The sequence below is a fragment of the Heliangelus exortis genome, chromosome Z, assembly GCF_036169615.1.
Source record: "Heliangelus exortis chromosome Z, bHelExo1.hap1, whole genome shotgun sequence".
Taxonomy (NCBI): domain Eukaryota; kingdom Metazoa; phylum Chordata; class Aves; order Apodiformes; family Trochilidae; genus Heliangelus; species Heliangelus exortis.
Window position 1 is genome coordinate 8650515 of NC_092454.1, and position 25280 is coordinate 8675794.

The 25280-nt window shown below is 38.1% G+C and overlaps 1 protein-coding gene across 2 annotated transcripts in view; it reads right to left on the bottom strand.

Annotated features, from left to right (window-relative positions):
* Positions 1-25280, bottom strand: part of KIAA1328 (KIAA1328 ortholog) — a 169207-nt gene that overhangs the window by 79397 nt on the left and 64530 nt on the right. For both annotated transcript variants that reach the window (XM_071731920.1, XM_071731919.1), the window contains one exon: positions 22886-23013. In XM_071731920.1, the coding sequence (XP_071588021.1) occupies positions 22886-23013 (128 nt within the window). The remainder of the gene's footprint in view (positions 1-22885; positions 23014-25280) is intronic.

Here is a 25280-nt window from a genome sequence, read left to right on the forward strand (position 1 = left end):
AGTAGCAAATCACTCTTCCAAGGGCTAACCAAGAAGTCCTTCAAAAGGATCCCAAGCCAGTTATTCCCTTACACATGAAGGCAAAGAAACCTATCTCTTATCTTTCTGATACTGTAGGATCACCCTAAGAAGTTTCCCCAAACAAACTTTTAGACTACATCTATCATTCTGTTCAAATCAATTCTCTTCAATGCATTGCACTAAGGAAGACTGGCTGAGATACTGCTGGCATCAATGACAGCACCATGAAAACTGAAAAATTACCTCTAAAAGGGTTTGAGAAGAAAATGCTCAACACTGTATTTCATAACACTGAGCTTGAAACAGAGCGTGCTGTTCTGTAATGCTCTTTCAATGTACTACTGTTAAAAAAATTTAAGATGTATTAATGATAAGACTTTACTTAATAACACCAGTGTACCAGTTCAGAGACAAACACTTCAGAAGTAAAACATCATAGTATGTACTAGTAAATTAAAAGCAAATAATAGCCAGCCGTGATAGAGGATACTAAAAATGGGTGTAATACTATGAAACAGGAAATAAGGGCTCTAAAAATGCTTTCTGATGGCAAACCACATAAGAAGCCTTCCATGGGAAGCACTGGAAGCCAACTTTCATGCTATTTAGGCTGGACAAAAAAAGCTTAAGAAAAGATCTGGAAGGAAAAAATCCTGCAGTGGGGGCAAGGAGAGGAAGATAAAAAGTTTAGTTACACACATAGATGCCAATGACAAGGACTGAATGAATTACTAAAAATCTGGGACAAACCAAAAAAATGGGGAGAGAGGGGCAGAAGTTCTTTGTCTCTAACACTTCTGATTTTTATATAATTTTTCCAATTTGATGAAAGAAAGCAACAATCTCCAAGTACAATTAACAACCACACACAGAAGCAGTAAATATAGATTCAAAGTGGCACATCTAATAAGAGAAGAAAGTCTTTCTCTTTACTGCAAATGGAGGATGATGACAATTCAAATGAAAAAAAAAATCACAAACAATATTCATAATATATGGTTTCTGCAGGCTACAAAAATCATTGTGAGGTGCTGTAAACTGCAGAGTTTTATGACATTTTTTGGCTGAGTTCATGATTAGGAGATTACATAAGCTGTTTATTACTTGCTGCAGCCTATGGAGCGCAAAAAATGAACCGGTCATTTAATTTACACTAAATTTGTACCAGATAGCAGAAAAAAGCAAAGAATTAGCTGAAGACAGAGCAATCATTAAAATGCTGTGAATGAGAAAACAGCATCATTTTCCAGTATTGTGTTGTATAGAGAAAAGAAGTAGCTTGGTAAAAGACAATTAGTATAAAAAAGCTCTTGAACTCTGCGTGGACCCATGGATTAATGCCTAGCAACAGAAAAGTCTGCATGTATATTCACGTGTATGCAGGCATGAGCATAGTAGCTGTGGATGGACAAGGGAAGAGCCTGAGAGAGACAAGGAGGAAGGGAGAAAAAGTATGGCAATTCTGTTTTCATGTTTCCCCAAAGTCTCAAATAGAACTAATCAAAATGAATTCATCTGAATGTCTGTGATGGCCAAAAATTTAGTCACACACAGTCTGGCTGTCCAAATGAGTGGTGAGGAAAGGGCTCACATCAATCAGCTTCATCTAAGAAGATTGGCACAACTTCAATAGGGATTGACAGAGTTCAGTGCCTGCCAGACTGATGAGCCAAGCACCAAGCTGAAAATGCTCTGACTATTCATAATGACATTGCAGTCTAGGGCCTTTGATTAATTAAATCAGGTACTAAAGCTTTCAGTTACTGTAAGAATATTTGAGGTAGCTTTTCTCAACTCTTACAGTATATGAAACACACATCCCACCACCCCACACTCCAGCCTGCACTGGTACCATTACTGGAATGCTTTTGACTGCAGAGTCTAATGTGTGCTCCAAGTCCTCCCCTTCCTCAAACAATTTACTTTGCTACAAAATAAATTAAAAAGTACAAATGTTTAGTGCCATGCCTCTGAGAGATTTTGCTAAATGAGCCTTCTTTAAGCCACAGAGGAAACATTTGTCTTAATTGTTACTAATAATGTTATCTTTCTGCACTCCCCCCAAGTCTCTGACCAACAGCAGGGCCCCTCACACAGCACTGCTAGAAATGTTGGTAGGTAGCATTACACATGCAGACAATTAAGAGCTTAAAAAAAAAAAAAAAAAGAAGGTTGATCATTTTATTGCATTATTGTTCAGACAGAAGAAAATTCATTTTCATTAAGATAAGACCTTTCCACTCATTCTGAGCCCTAAATCTGGTTAGAGGAAGGCAAGGTGTCTGCTATATTAATGTATTCCAATTAAACAAAACAGGGTAACACAAAATGGAAACTTGACCGAGTTGCATTTAAGTTAAAGGGCTGCTGCTACATTTTCTTGGGCGTGCTGTCAGTCACACTGACTGTGTTTAACTGAAAACTTGAGGGATAGAAGACATTACACATAAGTCAGACTAAAAAAAATTCCTGTTTTAAGCTCCCCCCAACCTAGGTTATCTCACCTATATTGTCTATGTATTTGAACAGAGTACCTGATATACACTCAGTCCCAAAGCAGCTGCCATTTCTTTTTTTCCAGTGTATGTCATTTTTCTGTTTAGAAATGCTACTTTCTGTAGGATGATACTTTACTAAAGCATTTCAAAGGAATGCAAAAAACAACATAAACGGAAGTGAAATCCCAAATAAACAGCACAGAAAAAAGGACGATTAAAGCTGGGAGAGGTTATTAAATTACCTTACTTTTCCAGTACTCACTTTGCACCCAGCATGCTCTTATTTTTTGAAATGCCACTTGTTCAAAACAGACCTGCACGCATCTTGCTGAAATAAAGTCAATCATTTGCAAGATTATAGTCCATGTAAAAGCAGAAATTTAACTGGAGTCAGACCTGTGCTGCTTTAATTTATAAGTGAAAAGTCGTGCCCTTACTTTTCGTGACCTCTTAAGTGGTCTTTCTGTTTTACAGCAAGCCTCACCCAGCAGAAGATATTTAAGCCCCAAAGCAAAGAGGATTCTCAGTGCAGTGACATGAGGGGACCCTACAGGCCACAGACACTGAATGCCTAATGGAAACAGGTCTGACAACTGAATATGCAGCAAACTCCTTGGATCACAAATTACAGAATTCTTCGAATTACAATCCATTTATAATGGTCACACAGACTACAAGGCCTATTATAATCCAAAAGGCCTTGGATAATATAATAGTTACAGGCTGGTGACTGTTCACAGCTTTCAATTTAAATTTAGAAAGTTTCAGTTTCTCTCCTGTTGTGAATAAAATATTCCATATTATTCCATATAGAGACTATTTTCTTCTTCTTAGCACTGGGAAGTATGACCCTTAAGACATTCTGGCTTAGTCCAAGTGATTTGGCTGCATTTCTCCCTTCTCTCTTTTTTTCTCAATTGAAAGTTACATAATTCATCTTCATCTGCAAAGCTTAGCAAAGCCTACAGGTAGAAAACAGCATACTAATCTATTACAAAGCAACAATTGGTAAAGAACTCTTTTTTTCTTTTGAAATACATACCTGCTAAACAAGTGATCCTCTGTAGTTTCTTGTAGCTAATGCCACTACTGAATTCAGAAATCAACTTTTAAAAAAAGTAAAGTCAGAGCAACAATTATTCCAAAGCAGGAGAATGTGCACAGGACTCTCAAAGAAACAAGACTGCTAATTTAAACTGAATTATTACAATCGAGCAAGTCTGGATGCAAATGAAAGCATCAATGACTAAAGCAAAGTCATCCCATCAAAAATGTTTATACACAAGTCTGTGCATTTCATTTTAACCATACACAGGGTGATACTTCCATTAAACTCCTAGCAGCTGACATGGAGAAGCGACTTAAAATCTTTACTTCGTTCTTCTCCACTGCTGTGCACTTCAGCCTCCCTGGCTCTTGGCACAGTCACCCCTATGAAAGCTACAGAAGTATTGCAAATTGACTAACAAGATTAGCAAATCTGTGCTTAACTTGTCCAACAGGGTGTTGATGCATGCAGATACATTTGCTGAAATGACTTCATCCAAGAGGCATCAAATCTCACCGGAGCCCCTTCTATTTTCAGTCCCTAATCCCTAAACCTTTCTAACCTGCATATAGGGAAGAAAAAAAAGAAAAAAAAAAGAAAGAAAGAAAAAAAAAAAAGCTGAAAAGGAAAGAGAGGAGATAATGATGCCCATCTCGAAGGCAGCGGATCAGGCAGTGCCTCCCCCAGCCCCTGCACACACAATCAGCACCAGCTGTAGTCCAATTAAACTCAGCCGCTCACAGGTGTTCACAGAAATGACTAACACAAAAGAAATTCACACTTCAGAACTGCAATATTTAAAAGCTTTGAGGTGGAACCAAGAAAGATAAAAGCCCAAATTAAGTTTATTGCCACCTTGTGCTTCACTCTAATGCAGGTTTTGAACAGGGCCTCCCATTGGTATTAAAAGTTGGATGAACATCTGCATTTAAAATACAGGAAACCGAGCACGTGAAGTGCTTTTAAAATGCCAGTTGCCATAGTAGATAGGGGGCTTTAGTATATGTTCATTTATTATTATAGTTGTATGGCAATATGGTAAAATATATTTGCCAAGTGGGCAATACAAGCTTGACTCTAAGTCAACATAATATGCTAGATTGCTTAGATTTTCATAAATATTTTTGGTGCTTATTTTCCCTAAACATAACTCTCATTTCCCAAAATAACAATTTCTTTAATTTTTAATGAGAACAAAACCATGGTAAGATCTTATCATGCTCTCTTATGTTCAGATTAAAAACCACAAGAGGGGAGAAAAAGGAAAAGAGAGGCAGCCCCCTGACAACTCTCCATGTTCTCTTAAGTGGTGGAATGACAGGAACTATCCAGTAAGTGAATTCTTTCCCTCTCAACAGAGCAGCAAACAAAGTATCTGTAAAATTAATTTCTCTTTATGGTCCTATACCAAAAATATGTATACAAATTAACATCCAAATGTCTTTAATTCCCATGATATGTCTATTAAGCAGCAATTCTCCATAAGGCTGTTTAGCTATCCAAACAGCAGCCTAAAATTATTATCTCTATAAGCTTTCCATAACTTATCACTCAGTTCCTATGAAAAGCCATTAATTCTGGCCTCTCTCTATCTTGGTCTCACAGGAAATATTCTGCAAAGGGATGTAATAAAAATGTGATTTCTGCCATCATTTCATTAAAATTCCCTGTTAAATTTCTATCTGAACAGTGTACATAATATAAAAAAACCTCACGGCTCTTATTAATGGTGCTGTTCCTTATGATACGGACTTCAAAAAATAATGAACACCATTTCTTACTTGTAAGAATATTGTTCATTTTTCATTCCTATTAAAATTTAATCTTGAAGTTGTTTAAAAACGTTTAAGTTTCATTACACTTCAACATCTTAAGAAGGGGAAAGAGCTAGCGAGTTCATGAGCAGGAATGCTGTCACTCATCTGTCTCTTCCACTGATATCCCAACAGTAAATCACTCAGCCTATCAAGATACCCATTTGCAACAGTTTACTGCTTACCCATCTCACAAAAGCACTGTGAGACAATGTTTTCTGAACACCTTCAGCTCCTTAGATGGAGGATGATAGACAAGAGAAGACCAAATTACTTCCTCTACTTGACAGTATCACTGATGTTTTGGGGGAGTCTTTTGTTTGGCAGGTTTTATCCGGAGTTGGGTTTTCTGGTGTGGGATTCGTTTGGGTGGGAGAATGGATGTTTTTGAAGGATTTAAGAAAGCTGAAATCCATGCAGACAACTGTGTGCATGCACACCTCAACCAACAAACAAACAAACAAACCCCACCCCACCCCATCATAAAAAGCCACGGAGTCCTCAGTATGAGAGTGTTATTAGCAACCACTCTATCGAGATGCAAACCAGAACTGCCTTTTTGGAATCAGAGAGGCAAGCTGTGTAGAAGCCTAGATCACAAAATAGAAGCCTGGCAGGTCTCCCCACAGCCTTTTATAGCAACACCAGGTTACATTTTAAAAGCTTCTCAGGTGGTACTAGTGGTCCAACTTTAAGTGGTCTTTTCCTTCTCACACACTCAGTGGTGAGACAAACGTCCACATCTCTACAGTGCAGTCCCACCTACCTCACTGCCCCTGCTGAAAGGGCACACTGGCAGGGCACTGTCCTGCACTCACTTCAGCAGAGCTCAACACACCTAAAGTAAAGAGAATCAGACATTTTTTGGCTACACCAAGTTAACCAAACTGACAGTAACCCACAAAAAATACCTAAAATTAAACTATCAGAACTAGGACACGCATCTCTCTACAAATATTGTGCTTAAGCATTTTTTACAATCAGGTCCTTTATTCAAGGATCTAATTTTAGACAAGTATAAAAATTCTGGCCATTTAATGGAAGCATGCGATTGCCAAGCTGAGAATGTTAAATCTAATTTTAGTTTCTCTGCGTGCTTGTTTTTTCACACAATTTCTGCAACAGAATAGAAAAATATCTGTGATATTTTTTTTGACCATATTTACAATAGTCATTTCACTTGTTGCATCTTGAGTGTAACTATACAGCCTACTCTAATGAACTGGAGCTTTCTCATTATTCCTTGTGAGACCAAAATTTTATTTTCTGCAACAGAGGTACTTTCTGGTAATTTTTTTTTTAAGTCCTGAAAATATTTCTATTTAAATTGATGTTAATACATTGTAATCTGCACCCATCCTAAATTACAAACTTAAACTTCCCTGAAAGTCTTCCTCCTACATCTTTTTGCAATTATCATCAGGCTATTGTGCTATAGACAAATTTTTGAACTTTCTTCCTCACATAGATGGTTTCATAACAGGGATGTATCGATTTAAACTAGTTTCATTACTACTAATGCTCTGCTAAATTTTAAAGACAGTGCAATATTGAACAGAATAATGTGTTCTATTAATAAGTATGCTATTGAAATACTGAGCAGGTTTATTGCATTTGGATGTTCAAATAAACACAAAGATCATTTTCTATAAATCATCTCCTGCCTAAAAAGATGACTGAAATGGAATTTGATTTTTTTAAAAAGTAATAAACCCAATAAAAACTCATTTGAAAAATTAACCAATGGATTTTAATCAAAAATGCTATCTCCTAATCAGACATTTGGGCCTTGTTTAAAGCAGTACTTATTGCCACAGATAAAAAAGGAGATTTAAAGGCACTGGTTGCAGGAACAGTTTGAATAAAGAAGTTCTAAAAGATTCAAGTTCTGTTTTGAAGTACAGCAGAGATGGAAAAAACTTTTAAGTCCACACTGCACAGGGCTTGGCTCTTGCACGCATACTTAAGCTGGCTCGGGGAACCAGGAGCTAAGTATCCATGTCAGTGCAGTATCTGCTTGAGCCTGCTAATTAAGCTTGCTGAGAAGAACTAATTACTGATGCAGCTCTACTGCTTCTGGGAGCTGAGCTAATACCACTATGCGGTACAACTTATCAGCCCGCTTGGAGCAGGCTCAGGTACCTGACCAAAGCAGGGCACTAGCGTGCCCTTTCTGATATCAAACAACAAATAAAGATTCTGTTTCATCAGCACTGACCCAGCATGTGATCCCCCACAGGCCCCCTCCTCCGTGGCTCATCTGCCACATATTGAAAACACTCTCGCAAGAGTGCCTGAGCAGAGAGGGACTTACTGAAAGACAGGAAAATAAGCACCTTCTGATCACAAGCCGAAACTGCAACCAAGGGTTTGCACACACTGAAATCTTCTTCATTAGCTCTCAACAAAGCATCCTAATTTCCTGCTTTTTTGATTGCCACAAATATTGTGCTAAGTGCTCAGGTTAAAAGATAATGCTCTAAACCATTTTCTAGCACAGATTTCAGCTGCCATGAAACATTTGTTTTCTATCTTGCGCTAACAGCTCTCCATAAGAATACTGCTAAAATTACACTGGAATCTAAGCTGAGAGCAAAAAAAAAAGCAAGATTGTAATCAGAATAGCAAGCCCTGCTAGGGCATATAAAAACTGCTGGTTACTACTGCTAGAAGATAACAGCAAGGCATGCACAAAGCACCACTGAGCACTCAGCAAGGACATATGGCAATATGTTTCTGCAGTCACCCTGTCTTTCCATCAGCACATATTTCTTTACTTTCTTTGTTGCCTGTACCCCTGATTTTAAGATTTACAGGGCAGGACCTCAGTTATTTACATGTGCGGCATCTGCCTAAATGTGTCAAAGACTGACAACTATGTTTCCTCAATTTCTCAGTATCTTTGCAGCCACACAAGCAAACTAGAAAAAAATCTCTGAGTTTTGTTTTTATTTTACTACAGCAGTTCTGTACAAACCCTGACAGTGCTCTCAGCAGTTTCTGCATATTTCCAGGCTCAGGACTTTGTCACCCAGAATGGCACCATGCTTAGCTGCAGAACACCACCAGCTCCTTTGCCAAAGTGTTAGATGTCACTGCTTGACTGCCTAGTACTGAGCCTACATGCTGGTACAAGCATCAAGCTGCACTTCTGCAGAATCGCAGCATGGGCCAGAAGTCTCTACCTTCCTTTGATATTCAGGCTACACATGAAAATATGGAGCTCGAGCTTCTAAGCACCATCACAACACAAACAGCTACAACAATTTTTTACAACCTGCCATCTCTGGTTGCACATGCTGCATGGCCTACAAAAGGTTATGCACATAAAATTGTTAGGTTACAGTTATTAACTTGTTAGAAACAGCATTTTAACAGTGTTTGATGAATGAAAGGATGCCTTTTTATTAATATTTCAGTAAAACTGCAAGTGCGTAGTACTGGCTTCTGATGTACAAAAAGCTCATTTCAACTCAGTAATCCAGCATAACTACATCCTCAAATCCCAACATGCCTCTAAAATCTTAAAGACATAAAACTGGGCCATGGTCAAACTCAGTCTTCATTACTTCAGCAGAGAGCTTCTACTGCCTAAACAAACTCTCTAATTACAGCTATGTGGAAATCTCTGCCTGTCAGATAATATATTATAATCCCAATACTGATTAAGTGTATTTTAAAATGTTCCTAACAATTATTGTCATTATAGAGGACCTCTCATTGACCTGTGCTGCAAACTTTCAGCTGTTCTTCCAATCATTTTACTGTCTATCCACATCCTCTCTACAGCCTACCACAAAAACATAAAGGCTTTTTTTTTATTAAATGCTCTCATCTTCAATGGACAGCTGAGCTTGTCAGACTCATGACACCCCCTGTATAGGAAAGACATACAATTACCTTTACTTACTCAGAATTTCTTACAGGTTTGAGAACTACGAATTCTGGACCTTCACAAAGTCCTCTTACTAACACTACATGTACATATAGACAATCTTCAAAATGCTTATCAAAGATTACACTCTCAAGAAACAATAACCCATATGAATTATTCTTCTCCTGGGATCTTTTACTGAGATAGCATTATCATAGCCCATAAAGATCAACAACAGATTATGGCTACATCAGGTCCTCATTCCTCTGCTTGAACACATCTCCCTGTTTCTACCCTTTGTCTTTTTCTCATTCTAGTCTTAAATTCCCATTTCCCCTACTTACTGTTAATCTCCAAGATAATGACTTCTGTAACAAACAAGTTACACTGAGTGCTCAAGGTAAATATTATGTAAATGTCAGAGGTCTTCTGCTTATTTTCAATCATTCTTTGTCTATACTGGCTTATCAAGTAAATTATTTGCAGACTACTATTAGCCTTCTTCTCACTTATGTCCTAAAACAAGCTTTAAAAAAATAAGTTAATAAAATAAATGAGGATTAAGCACATCAAGTCTCACTAACATACTGAGTCTCTAGTAAGTGACTCAAGATTATTCCATGCACTCTTCTTTGAGGGGGACACCCCTCTCAGGTGGCATGCTTCAGGATTACCTCCCCTGCTCCTACCCTCTCTGAACACTCACTGGAACAATGATGGAGTGGACCTGACCACATACTCACCAGTCATTAGCTCACTACGTAGCCAGCAGCACTACCTGCTGCTAATACTTTAATCTCCATGAACAGGCACAATTCAGGCACATTGCTGCAAGATCAGTTTGCTGAGATGCAAAAACTTGGGTTCTATCCTGAGGTTCTTGGGCTTGTTTCTGACCAAAAAGAAAAGCAGCATTCAAAAGCTGCAAAATGAGGAAATGAACAACAAGGCTGTTATTTAAATGGTTTGCCATTTTGCATGAGTGCTTCTTACAGCTATTTTGTATCTCAGAAAAAAAAAAAAATCATCACTCTTACATCAGCACAACTGTGCTTATTGCAATAGAGGGTTTTGTTGCAAAGGAGTTATACCATTATGAATCATGACAATGCATTGTATCTGTGGTTTTTATGCAGAAAGTTGAAGAGCTTCACAAGCACTGGTGGGAAGCAATGTGTTCCTACAGCTCACTGTACACATAGTGAACTTAGGCACAGAAAGCTGGAGTAATTATCAAAAGGTCACAGAGTGAGTCAGTAGTAGATGCCAGACAAGAAGCCACTTACATTCAATCCCAAATCCTCTGGTGGAGCATCCGTGTCTTACTGCAATGAAGTTTTAAGTGTAAATCAGTAACTGAGATGACTCAAAACTTTCCACATGCAGACTGTAGTGAAGTTACCCTCTAGAAAAAGAAGTTTTTAATGAATTTTTCAGTGGTCTTTATGTAAGAATACAGCATTCCAGGAGGAGGTGAGAGGAGAGGACACTTGCTCAGGAAGCCTGTAACCGGGCTGCAGTGACAAATCACTGCTCCCAGAACACTGCTCAAGGAAATATAACGCTGCCGTTTCCCAAATGCTGGGTTATAAAACCTTTCACACATACAATATTTAAAACCATGAATTACCTTTGAGAATGTATCCAAACATCTAACAGTATCAAGTCATACTAATGGTTATCTGTTTATAGGTCAGGAGGGCAGTAAATTATTGCAATGGAAAGTAGTAAAGCTTGCATTGTATCCAGTTGTGCTGTTTAACAGGTGATAGTGAAAAGTAGGTGATGCATGGAAACTTCAGGTTTTTATAGCTCCTGTCTCAATCTGTATTCACTTATATAAAGATGTCACATTTTTAAACATTTAAAAGTCAAATTGTCTGGAGAATAGATTCATATAAAATTTATTTTCAGAAACTAATATTTAGCCTACTGCTATCAGAGTTGATTGCTCTTATGTATAAGCTTTATTCAAGTTTCTACAGGTTTGAAAATACAAAGACTGACATTTTAGATCCCATACTCAAGTGTGTCATTAACGAGAAATTGAAATGGGAACATTTCCACTTTCTCAGAAATACTCAGTTTGTTAGGATGATAACTGCACTAACTGCTTTTGAGTATTTGTGAAGCTACTAAATATGACTCTATTTCAACACAGACAGGAAGGAGGAGTCACAACAGAGAAAGAAAAATCCTGAATTGGCACCTTATCGAGCACAATATGCCCCGAGAATTAAATAGTTTCAAAGCTCTGCCAAAATAGCTATTTGTAAGTGGCTAATGGTAAAAATGTTTTATTCTGTTTATGTCAAAGACATGTTTGTCAGGTGCTGGACAGCCAGACAAATCAGGGTCTAATTAGTTCAGTCAATTCCCTCCATTTTATCCTTTCAGTCTTCACTGAGTTATTAAAGCATCAGAAATAAAATGCTACTGAGACAGCAATAAGGGAAATAAGATGTCAGAACTCTATTAACAATGGCATTTTCAGGAAGCAATGTAAATAGAAAATCAAATTTATGCAAGAAATATATATCAGTAAGTAATACTCAATATAATCACCCTACATTTATCTTTAAAGCAGCTTTCATCTCTAACTGATTTTAAAAAATGCTTGAACACATTGGCATTATGACTTCTTTGGAACAGTGACCATTATTCAGATTCAGATGCCTACCTAGTACGAGGATATTGGTCCCCAACCCAAATACTACAGTTGTACAAATAACAGTATGCAAGTAATAATTTATTCCACCCTTGACATTTAGCCAGCTCAGAGAGAACGTGTGACAGTAAAGCAGTTGCAAGATAAAAAGAACCGGAAAATGCCACATTCAACTGAAATGACAGGAAATATTTAGGTAGACAGAATGTAATAAATTTGGCAGACTTATGGGAGCTTAATTGCCCCTTTGTGAAAAGAGATAAATACATGTGAAAACTGTGACTGTGAGGACCAGTTTCTAGGAGGAACAGCTTTCTGTTAGGGGTATCTAAATCTTCATTGCTTTAATATAAAGATCACAGAAAGGAAGGGGTTTTTTGTCCTTTGCTTGTCTTTGGGGCAGCACATCCCAGCTCTGTACCAGGCTTCAATGCAAGGGGACAGTGGTCTCTGGTCCCATAGAGACTGGCACATGTACCAGCAACTTCCTGGCCTTGCACTGACCCACGTTTGCTAGCAAAGATGGTGAGATGTTTCCTGCTTCAGGCAACATCTGCCACCCGAATATCTGAACCTCATCTGTTCCCAGAAGACAGCAGGATGCAAGCTTTTTCTCCCCCTGCTCATCTAACACAAAGGATGGAGATCCCCACTCACTCAAGTGTCACAGAGTCACCCTGTCTGTCAAACCATGACACAGAAAGATTTTTTTCATCAACATGGAGGAAAAAAAATTGGGGATTTCACCAGCACTTTCACTGAATAAGGAGAGTTATTTCCTGGAATTTTGTTTGCTTAAAAAATTACCACCTCACCATTTTAACATGTTTCTGACATTTCAAAACATCTTCATAATATCCTTAAACTCCTCCTGGCTTATTCTTAATTTTTGCCTCTTATTTCAACCTATTAACTTCCTCCTGTAAGGAAAAAAATGTTAAAAAGTTATAGTGAACTTCCCCATTTTTGAAATGCCTGTTTGGCAGCCTGCTCCCTAGAATATGCTTGCACAGAGAAGTTGAGAGTCACAAGTTCAAAAGGCTGAAGACACATTAAAAGGAATTATTTGAATATTTACTGATTTTTAACTCAAGGGGCTAGTTCAACATGTAAGCAGTTTTAATGATACATATGAAAATCAAGGAAAGGATTTTCCACAAGCCACACCAATGAAAAGTGTATTACTTATGACTTAGGATTGTGCATGGTGTTCAGTGTTGATCATTTATTGTGGATGCCATCGAATCATTCAAGAAAAAGGAGTATCTTGATAAAATAATGAGGATTTCAGAAAGAAAAAGGTGCCCAGAGTCTTCTAAACTGAATCAGCAGCTGGATCTGACTCACCTTCTGAAGATAACTTCTATTTTCACTCTTGCTTTCTACAAGAGGGACCCAACTTAGAGTCCTATCATACACATCGATAGGAAGAAGCAATCAGGGACCAACTTTCTAATATGCTGGTGTTCTTAGCCTGACTGATAAGGCTGTTAAAACAAAAACCTACAAGTTGTTCTTTTTTAAATAAAATCTGTGATCTTTTACTTCTGCAAATAAGCATGTTGATAGAAAAGCAGTACTTTGGATAAATTGTTATAAGAGAATTAATGCTTAAAGAAACAGATTAAGAATGTGCAGGTGTGTGTGTCTAGCTAATTTCCCTACATTGAGTGTTTGTTATTTCTAACTCAGCACAGGGGCAGAAAGACTACTTTTTACAAGAATTAACTTATGGAGAAGTCCTAGACAAACTGAGCTCTCCTTATACTATCTCATAACTAGACCAACCATTCATTTTTGCATTTATACATGTTGGATTCACTGAGCTTACATGCTGTAACAAATAGTGTGTATCATCTTCTATCTAAAGAGCAAGAAACTAAACTAGAAAGCAATCAAAAAAATTTGATGACAAAACAGTAACACAACAGGATTAGATACCAGTTAATCTGCTTTTCCAGCCTTCACTACCTGGTGGACTACAGCAGCAGTCCCAGTAACACCCTTGTATGCAAACTTCTCATGGTCATCACAAGAAATGAAAAATATTAATAAAAATTCTCATGTCCCTTTAATGACATCACCACGGATCAAATGAAAAACAAAGGCTTAAATATTTAAAGACTTTTTTGTATGTGTGTCTGAACTCTTGTTTTCTCAAGTAAACACAATTAAGATCTTCCTCCAGACATATTACTGGGTCTTATTTTACCTGAAGCTTTAGAATCTACACAATGGACCTAAGATAACATTTCAAAGGGCTGACATCTGTTCATTAACTAGAATGTACAAGCTAAAACTAAACACCTCTAAAAAATAAACTGGCACTTATTTCTGTGTTGAGATTTAGAAAATCACACACTTCAAAAGCAGAGACAGTATTCTATTCAAGGCCTCCTAACATGCACATAAATTCAGATGTGAATATTGAACTAGTTCTGGTGTTACAGCAACAGGTGCTTGTCTTCAGTGGTCCTACGTACTGTTTGAAAAACATGATATTACTTAAAATTCAATCTATGTGTTCACATGATTGTTGCACATGCTTTCAGGTGTATAGAACAGAAGGATTTTGCATTTTTAAGTTGCCACTTGCAATCTAGATGAGGTACCCAAGCTGCTCACAGGATGTTCTATCTTTGCAGTCTCACACACTTATTTAAAGAGACGAGGTCTCTATCAAAATTTTCATTCTCATTTTCTGCAACCATGAAATAAAAACAGTTCCTGACTCAAATAATGTTCTTGATATGACTTCAAGATTTCTCTGCTGAGGTTCAAAAGGGACATTAGCCTAGAAGAGTCAGTCCTTGACTTAGCTATAAGAGGCATCAATATCTTCTTTGTCCCAAGTCCTCTCTCTGAAGGTTTAGAGCAGAGGCATTCATCAGAGCATGTGTCTTCATGACAGTCTTCAACTAAGATACTCTTGTTCATGACCCAATAGCAATGAGTATGAGGAGATTGTGAAGTTACACACCAGAAAACAAAGATACCCTGGAAATTTGTTTGCTTGCTCCAGCCAACAGGAATACTGCTGCTTAAGGAGACAGCAGATGGTGAAAGATGTAACATGGAAACCAATGCATCTATTACAAATTGACTAGAAATTACTTTATTTAAACACAAAGAACAGCCTCCAGACTTCCAAGACAGGCTAGAGGACATAATTTGCTTTTCCTTACTTTTAAATGGAAGTAACTCAGCCTCAGAAACCATGTATCTGCATGGTCAGCTTTGACTACTTGAGCTTCAGATTGCCATTTTTCTTGACAGGAGAGACAGGAGAAACTCATGTATCTTTCTGCACCATGTATCTACTATGAATCGCCATCAGCACATGACAGTCCAGACTCTCTGCATGGTCTTTTTTTACCCACGACCCAAGCTGTGAAATCATATGAGTGAATTTCCAAAACAAAGAGAGAATTTCAGATGTTTTCTGGTATCTGCCATGAATAGACAGAAGCTAAAAACTGTCATGATGTCATGACATGGTATTTAATGCATTTGCTGGAAAAGAGAGAGGTCACCAGGCTGGTCAAAACCATAATCACATGAAATGTGATACACATGTAATGTGTATGCAGCCTTGCAACAGATGCACAGCCTGTGATGATGTCACCTCATCACGTATATATTCTGCTTATATAGGGAATTTAGTCCAGATGTCTGAAGAACTTTACAAATTTGTCCTATGGTAGATAAAATCCCCACACAACACTCCTTATAAACTTCAAATGGCAAACTGTGCACTGGAAAAACTTTAAGTTTTAACTTTTTGCAGCTCAAAATGAAAAACTCAAGTTAAATCTTAGGGTATTCAGAGCTAACTCGAAGAGATATTTCTGCAGGCAATCATTCTGGTACAGACAGATAACGAATTCCCACCTTCTTAGCTTGAAGAAAACTACATCCCTGGCTCTTATGAAAAATCTTTTTGCCATACAAAGACCAACCTATAATGTCCTGAACTGATAATCACCTGGCTTTCATTAAAAGACAACACTTCTAATTAAACAACCTGATTATCACACAAAAACGTGTGCAAGACATGGTAAGCAATTTATCTCAATATAGCAAGCATTAATATCACACTATCTGTAGTTTAAACTGATGAAAAAATGGTTTTTAGGTTATGAAGTTTTAGTCTGCCATCTCTATTTGTTTCCAGAGCCAGAAATAGCAATTCTAGCAATCTCCATTTTAAGAAACGCAGGACCAGCTGCTGGACCTACTGCTGCTGCCCAAAAGCTTCTTTTTTTTTACTGAGAAACAGGTTGTCACAAGGCGATCTCTTTCCTCAGTAGAGCTGGTGAAGAGAAACTACAGAATAGTCAGAGAAAATTCAGGTTGGAAGGGAACTCTGCTAATTATCTGGTCCAAACCTCACCAAAACACAGCCACCTTCAAAGTTTCATTAGGTTGCTTATTCAGTCAGATTTTGGAAGTCTGCAGCACTGGTTTTCCACACTGGTTTTCCACAAAATGGTTTTTCCATTATATCCTGAAGGACATAATCTTCATCACAGTATGCAGGACCTGTCATACTTAGAGGGATCCAAAACTCTGTTACCAGGAACCAAATGAATCAAGGAGATAGGAAGCACATGAGAAACTGATTTTCAAGAGTCATAACTTTGAAAAAGATCAAAGACAGCAGAACAAAAGGACATATGCATAAGTCAAATAGACTAAACAACCAGAAGTACCAGCATTTCTGTGGGCAGCTGGGACACCTGCACTTCTAATGGTAATGTCAGGTAAACAGGTAATTCCAGAAAGTGAAGGGTAGAACAGAGGTTTTCTTTCTCAAGACCTGTAGTGTAATACAAAATCTTTGACTGCAAGTGAAGTCTTACAAAGCTCTGCATTCACTGGAGAAGCCTTACTCTCACTTCAAAGGGAGAATGAGAGGATGCTAGATGCTAGATGCTAGGTCTCTCCCAAGAATCACTATGAGAATTCTACTGAAGAAATTGCAATATCTGATGTAGAAGTTTTCTCCAGGACAGACAGATTTCTTGCCACAAATTTCGTAAATTCCCATAAAGATCCAGAGTTATAATTTTACAATAGTAACAATATCATTTAGACATTGACAAGGCAAGAAAATATTTTGCTGGAAAGGAAGCCACTGTCTCCTTTCCAGATTTATCCCCCAACAGAAAAATACACACCAGACATGAGTGTCCTCCTAAGGAAAAGATTTCCACAGGAGGGACAGTTTTTAAAGCCAAGTGGATGAAACCAAAAAGAGGCACCTTCAAAGTAAAGAAAAAGAAAATCAAAAGACCCTAAAGAGGCTAGAGACAAGGCTGATTAAAGACAATAGAACAAAGAGACAGTGAACTGGCACAGGTCTCAGCTAAGCACTGAACTGCTCAGACCTGGCTTAAGCAGTGAGCTGAGAGTGAAGTGCTTATCATCACAAACACAGCATCTTCTCAGCATGCAAGCAGACCGGGCTTTTATGCGATCCAAATGGTTCTACTGGGGCACACATTTCCAGGAGACTGAGTGCAGGTGGAGTTCTATTGTGAATGTTAGCAATACGCAGGTATTTCAATACTAATGTTCCTCTTTCATTGAAATGTTTATGTCCATCTGCCTTGCTGTTTTGTGTTAGCATTTTTCAGGAAAGACAGGTAAATCAACTATGACTTAGTAACCCAGAGGTGAAAGGAAGAAATGTGTTTTCTTCAACCCATTACAAGGTAGTCTACTCCCAACCACACTAAGTTTGAAATATCATCACTAATACCTGAAACACCATAAAGAAGAACCCAAAACCTGGCTTTCTCATTAGAACACAGAAGGAATGAGGACAAAAACATTATCTCTGTTTCACAAATAGAAGAGGCACAGAAAAGGATCAGAGGACTTGCTGAAAGTAACACAGGTAAGGCAAAGCCATTCCCAATATTTACTCATGCTAAACCAGTCTCTGTCTGGCCTCATAATACTATTCCAATACCCTTGGGTCTACACCCAAATTAGTTCTTTATATATTGTCACGGTTCTCAAGTACCTTTCTTATGGTCTCCTGCATTGTTCCTGTACAGCTGGGTAAACAGACAAAGTCAATTCTTATCTTGCAGGTTTACCTTATAGCATTCAAAACTCTTTGCATTACGTGGATGATTTTTTTTTATTCAGCCAAGCTAAGATTGTATTTAAAGGAGACCTGTGCTGAAAAAAGGAAGAATGGGAGGAAAGTTTAGGGACAATCAGAGAGAAACAACTCCTGAAGATTGGTTTGTTTCAATATCCTTTTGAAAAAAAAAAAAAAAAAAAAAAAAAAAAAAAAAAATCACCAATGTTTGAAAATTTAGTACGTAGTCACACTTACTAAGGCAAAAAATTAAAATTATATGGACATGAATTTTCGTCACTGACATGAAAAGAATATGAGGTCTCCTGGTCCTTCCAGGAACAGGCTTACTTCAGACTCCACTGTGAAGTGAAACCACAGCAGTATCAACAATTTTGTAGGTGGATAAGTGATTCAAGAGGAACAGTAACATAAAAAGTAAAAGAAAACACAAAAGTTAATCTTCTTCAGATTTTACAGTCTTCCCCAAGCAGACTGTATCTTTCAGTATGCTTGCACAGTGCTTAGTACACAACAGTAGTTCATTCCTGATGAGGGCCTCTGGCACTACTGCAATACAGACACCAAACAGGAGTCAGATGATGTAATGCACAAAGCAAGAAGAGAGCAGATACCCCATTGAAAATAAATTCTTCATGTTCCTTTCTGTCTACAATCCCACTTCATATCTGTGCCATTTCTACACAGGTGGAAGTACTGAAGCTTAAAACACATACACAACAAGAACCTATGTAAATCACAGAAATTAGCAGATGTGTTGGTAATCTTCCATGAATAAGAAACAAAAGCTGCCAGCTGTACTTGTAAATTCAAAGATTAACACTGATAGGCAATGCTGACACTACAGGTATTAGATCTCTTTTAGATGAAGTAGCCCAAGAGTCCCAGTCCTGCAGAAAATCATCCTCCTGTCCAACTGTTGTGCCTCAAGTCCTGTCCTACACTGAAGAATAGCTACAAATTCATCAGCCAGCAACTTGCCAAAGTAAACTGGATTCTTGCCACTGTTTAAGATGGCAGTGAAGCAGCAGCTACATAACTAGGTCAGACCTGATTACCAAGAACAAGGGCAATTTTCTGTACATCTCTGTGTGAAGCTTCTTAAAATGGCAAAGACTGAACATCTGGGAGCTGCAGAAGGAAGATCCAAAAATATTTTTTTATATTAAAAGTTTAACTACATTTTAATATGGATGGTATTTTCTATTAACATCAGGGCAGAAGCCTATTGTTCAGTAGAGCTCTTCCTTTACACAAAAGCTATCTCTTTGAATCTGCCTGAGTCAACTTTAGTGACCACTTTAACATTCACTTTACAATTAATGCTTCTTTTTATGGGTTAGTAGAAGGTAAACCAATTTCAGTTCGGCTTCTAGGTATTGAATTTATTATAAAAAGTTATGTACTTAAAACTCCTATAATGAAACCAGAGGCATCATGAGATATTAACCTAGAGTTAATGCTGAGAAGGCCAGTTTGAATAATTCAATTCATGTCACCTTAAGTATCTTTTCAAATGGAATTAACTTTATCTCACAAAAAAAGGAAGCTCCATGTTCTAGTTACTGATTATTGACTCCACCAGAGTTCTGCCTTAAATCATCTCACCACCATCTTCCCAGCAATTTTATTTCACTGTTAGTTAGAATGCTTCTTTAAATTTTGGGAACTGACTTCAGTTATAAAGAAGCAATGTTAGGTAAGAGAAAAGATTTCAGAATTATTGCTACTCTTAGGTGATGCTAAGAGAGACAAAAATAAAAGTTAATACCAAAGTAGCTGCATTAGTTCAATATGGTTACAAACCAGGGATGAATTTCACAGCCCTGTGAAATTCCCACAACTACTACACTCATTTGCTTTCCATACAACTCCACCTCATTTTGCAGCAATGCCACAGGTGTTTGGTATCTGCTGCAAGTCTCCTGACCAGTTAATTGTCTCATTCTAACTTGAAGCCCAGCATTTAAACACTCAAAGGAGATGCTTTCAAATGCCTGTCTGAGCCCAGAGGAAAGTGACAGCTCAGCCTTATTGTACAGCCTACAGAAAGAGGAAGCCAGCCAGACAGAAGTGATGTTAAGATATAGGTGTATGTAGCATTAGAAATTAATCAAAACAAACAAGGAGGAAAAAGAGGGGGAAATGAACATATGATAAGGCAGCTCATAAAAGACAGAACAAAAAACTGCTATAGTACAGAGGACAATGTTTCTGGAAGACACAGGAAAATGAGATCATCTTTCATTGAAGCAGATATGCCCCAATATCAGCTGCAATCACCTGAAGCAGGAAAAGCCAGTTACCTCTCCCAGACCTAGACTACCTCTCCTAGTTCAAAAACCTGAAAACTAAGTAGCTAGCTAATATCTACTGATTTAAAGCAAGACATATCCAGGATTTCCTAAAGTCAGACAGTAACGAACAATAGGAAAAGATTTCCTAGTGGATCAGGTTTCAAGAAGAACTATGGAAGGCTTCTTTTAGGCTTACATTTAAACAAAATGGTTTCTTTCAAAGTCCAGCTTAAACCAAAAGGAGGGAGAGCATAAGAACTTCCACAGGGCAGAGGGAGTTGGTATGGGCAGCCCTCAGAGCATAAGGAAAGGTTTTTAGGTCTGTACTTATTCCAGCTCTTACCTCCCAAAGATTCTTCCTTGCTGCATTCCCCTGTGGCACTGACCATTGAGGCAGACTCCAGAATGTCTGCCCCAGACTCCCTATGTCTGCCTGAACTGTTTCCTTAAGGCAACAGTGAAACAGGACCAAAATAAACCTACTAACATCCTAAGAGCTTGCAAGACACAAAAAGACAGCAACAAATAAGGTGTGTAAAAATAACACAGAAGCCTAACAAGAAGCAGTGCAGTGACTTTTCTAGGGTTTTGATAGCTATCACATGAGGGTGTGTTAGGGAAAGAATCGACACAATGAGGCAGTCTGCACAGTGTCTGAGCTGTGAGGAGAAATATAGCATGAAGTGCTTGTTTGTAAAAAGGAACAATTTATAAAGCAAAATGCATCCAGGATATGAACAGCTCCATGTCTATGTGGGCTGCATAGAAAGACAAAATTTAAGAAGTAAGCTAGAAACATTAGAAATATCTGGCAAGATGTTAAAAAATATAGTGAAAGCATGCTTTGACAGGTTTTTATTTGTGCCTACAAAGCTTTGCACAGGATAAGAAGACAAGAGTAATTTCAGACCTGCTAGACTGGACCTCTAGACTAGGTGACTGTAAATGAAATGTCAAGGGAAAATTCAATATAATATCTGAATTTGCATTTCTGGACAGAAGTACCTGTAACTATAGAGAAAATAACTAACGGAATCAAAGATAAGCTTGGTAAGCACATGCAATCAGAAAACATGTTCAGAGAAGTCTCTGTGTATACACTGAGAGAGGATTAGGAAGATTAGAAAGAAGAAAACATGAATGTGGACTGCTGTACCATCAGGTGTTGATTTGACAATTAAAGGGCTGAAGGTTTCCTGTCATCTCCTTCTACACTTGAACACTGTAGATGTGATTACACTGGATTAGCCTAGTACAAGATGTGTGTAATTAAATTTGAAAGGTGAAAAGGAAAATATTATTTGTGGAAAAACTTGAGAGAAGTATCAGCACCATCCCATTCACAGATGCCATGGTGCTGCTGGGCTCCATGGGCTCCTGTGGACTTTTCTGAGGAGATCCCCAGCATGTTTTAGGCAAGAATACAGGCATCATCCATTGTCAACACCATAGCAGAACAGATGGCAGATAAAAATACAATACAATGGAAAGGAATTGTTTACAAAGGCTAAAACCCTTACCAAACAGCTCAATGTCCAACAATATATTTTACAAAAAACCCAACCTACCAGAAGGATAAAAAAGCCCACTTCCTTCTGGGAGACAGGATCTGTCCATGCCATTTGTTCAGTAGGGAACTAATGAGAGGCCAGAATCAGACCACCTGCTGGATACTCTGCAATGATGACTGTACTCCTAGACCTATTATAAGCCTTTAAGACTCCTCCAGAAAAAGAAACGATCAAGGCATTGACCAACCTATTAAAAAGGCATAGCCTTAGGAACAATAAACTCTGGAGACCTGCAGATGGAAGCTACTGAAAGAGAATAGCAGGTAACAACATTATGTAGAGCACTTGCATAAGTAGGCTTCATTCCCAGGTTATAATCTGCTACCAGCAGGGATGCAAATAAAGTACCCAGCTATCAGAAAAAAATTCAAGCAACCATGCTTTTAAGTCTTTGGGAAGAGAATCTTCACATCTGAGAAATATTTTACCACTTAATTTAACATGCTGTATTTCTAGTCAACATTTTCTGTTTTTAAACTTCAACTATAATTATAGGTCTTCCATTAACAGCTGAAATCAGATGGGCTGTCTTGCAGACTTGAGGAAGCACTTATTGACCAAATACATCATCTCCAATGTCCTTTTCAATTCTCAAAAAGCACAGTGAAAATTTGAAAGGCTGTATCTACAGTGACAGTAATTATTTTACTGTTTAAGAAACAGGCCAGTAAACAGAAAACAGAATCTGCATCTGCACCATCCCCTTAGCAGAGGCATGTGTGCCTGTGGTTCCTTCTCCGTGATGATATTGTCGATAAACTTCACCCATTTATTGACACAACATTTTGACACAACATTTAGGTTTGATTTTTTTTTCTCCAATCCATGTATTAAGGGAAGAATTAATGAGAAACCAATCACAAAATGGTATTTGACACTGTATAAAGTAAGACAATACTCTTAAAGTCGCTGTTCCAGTATGGGAGAAAAGATGTTTCTGAGACATCATTAAAAAAGAACAATGGAGAAAAGAGCTTACCTTCTGCTCCTTCTCCTTGGCAGCACCCAGTTCTGAAAGGGAGAGTGACAGTTTTTCCTGCTGCTCAGCTAGGTACTTCTGATAAAGGCTCAGAAGTTCCTGGCATTCTCTGTACTGCTGCTGCAGAGGTGAACCATCAGAAGTTAAGGAAAAAATATTCTTTAGTGAATAGTTAGACTCAAATATATACCAACTTATCCTGTGTAAATCTGATTTAGATCCATAACAGCTCAATTTAAAAACAGATACTGTGTGTTTGAGTGCTGCCTAATGGTGATAAATCTGCCTAGAGATGAATGTTCAAGTACAACCTTCTTTCTATTCAGAGAGTGGAAAAAGAAGAATTGCACCAAATTCTTTTATCACTGAAAAAGGGACAGCAGCAGGAGGCAGGTGATGACATTGTTTCAGATGGAACAATTACAACCCTCTGATTTGTATTCAAAGCCAGACAGTACCAGTGTTTATTTATAAATAAATAAATAGCCAGCCAAGTAAGTAAATAGTCCATTTTTAAACACAGACATAGATTCACAAGTCCCCATATCCAAATCCAATCTCTTTGCTTGAGGACCAGTGGCTCCAAAAAGCACAGCCACAGATGCAGCGCTACAGGCCTTTCAGAGACCAGCAATGATTTTTGGACAGTAATCTCCAGAAGCAGCAACTGTGGTGTTTGCAAGGATATTAGCAAGCAATAGTGTCCTGCCTTGCTTGCAGCATTGAAATTCCAACAGGAGATAAATCTGCTCTTCACCTGTCATTGTGTAATTCCCTCCCTTGCTCATGTAGCATGGTAAACCATTTATGCTCCCCTCTCTCCCCCCTCACTTTTAATTATGCATGCAGATGGGATAAGGGCTCGCTGTCCAAAGAGATTATTCCAAATAAATACTTTAATAACAAGTCACTGCAATTAAGGTAGGGAACAAAAACTTCTTCAATCTATAAAATGGTGCTGAGTTACAGATTTCCTTAACATTTTTATGATCTAATCATTGCTTCTGGGCAAATTCATGTTGCAATCATTTTTGCCAATCATGGCTGCATAAATAACTCACTGCTTTGTTATTCCCTGTTATGACCCTGAGGTTTAGGGTTGTTTTTTTTTTTCTCCTTCTTGTTCTTTTCAGGGGAGACCCGAGGGTGGGGTGAACTTGTCAGGGTTTTGTTTGTTTTTCTTTCTGGTAAATAAAAAGCTACATAGAGGATAAACAAAACATTTTAGGAAGCAATGGGGGTTTATTAAACCCCAATGTTTAAATCAATAAGGAGAGCTCCTAAAACACCTTTGCTCAGCACCTGGAGAGAGGGAGGGTACTAACAATGGTCTAAACAAGCTAATTGCTTTCCATAGCCAGTCTGCCTGAAGCCTGAGCTGTTTTACATTTCAGGTCATTTTGTCAGAGAGAACCAAAAGGATGAAGTGATTTGTGGTGGTCTCAGGAGTCTCTGCAAGCTATGATGTATATAAAAGGAAATTTTTATTCTGGTTGTAACCATGGGCAGTAATGTTTATAGTAGGTGAACATATTAGTCTGGACGCAGGGCATGAATTTTACTCTAGAAAAAGCCAGTTCATTTATACCGCCTAAGAGTTAAATGTCAGTATTTGAAGACAAATTATAGGGAAATTCATTGAAACCCATGTTATGTGGCAGAATATAAAACCAGATAGTTCTATCTTTATCAATTTCTTACAGCCCTCTTAATTCACTTTGCTTGCAGCAACCCCTTCCCCACAGAACAGATTTTACCCTCTCTTCTCCCTCCAGAGAGCATACTGCTGGCACAAGGAATGTGTACCCTGAGTGGCCCTGAGGCACACAACTGATGGCCATGGACCCATCACTCTTGCCAGTATTAATATCAGTCCTGCTGGAAAGCTAGGCAAGACTGCCCTCCCTCACAAACTTAGCACATGTATGGTACAAGTATGCCATAACAGAGATGCCCAAATTGTGTTTTACAGCCTGCAGAGCCCTTGCTGTGCACATGATGCCACCACCTCTTGCTTGCTGCTGCCAGATTTATTGAAAATACAGCTTAAAATATGACATGCAAAATTAACATTAAGAAAGTGTGCATGCAAATCCTGATTGTTCAAGGGTCAGCTATGTGATCATGAGTGGGAAGGGCAATAGTTAACGTGAGCCTGAATGGCAGCCATGATATCCCTGAAAGTCTTCTAATATTCATACCACACAGTAACTGCTAAAACTCCCTGTGCTGGAAGATTAAAACTTTGTTCATTCACACAAAACTCTACACTAAGCCATCATTGCAGTCACCATAGTCTAAGAGTCCAAAGTTCTGCTATGCTTAGTAAGTAAACATGAAGCTTCAAATAGGAAAAAAAAATGTTCATTTGTTTAAGACTTATGCTGAATAGCTC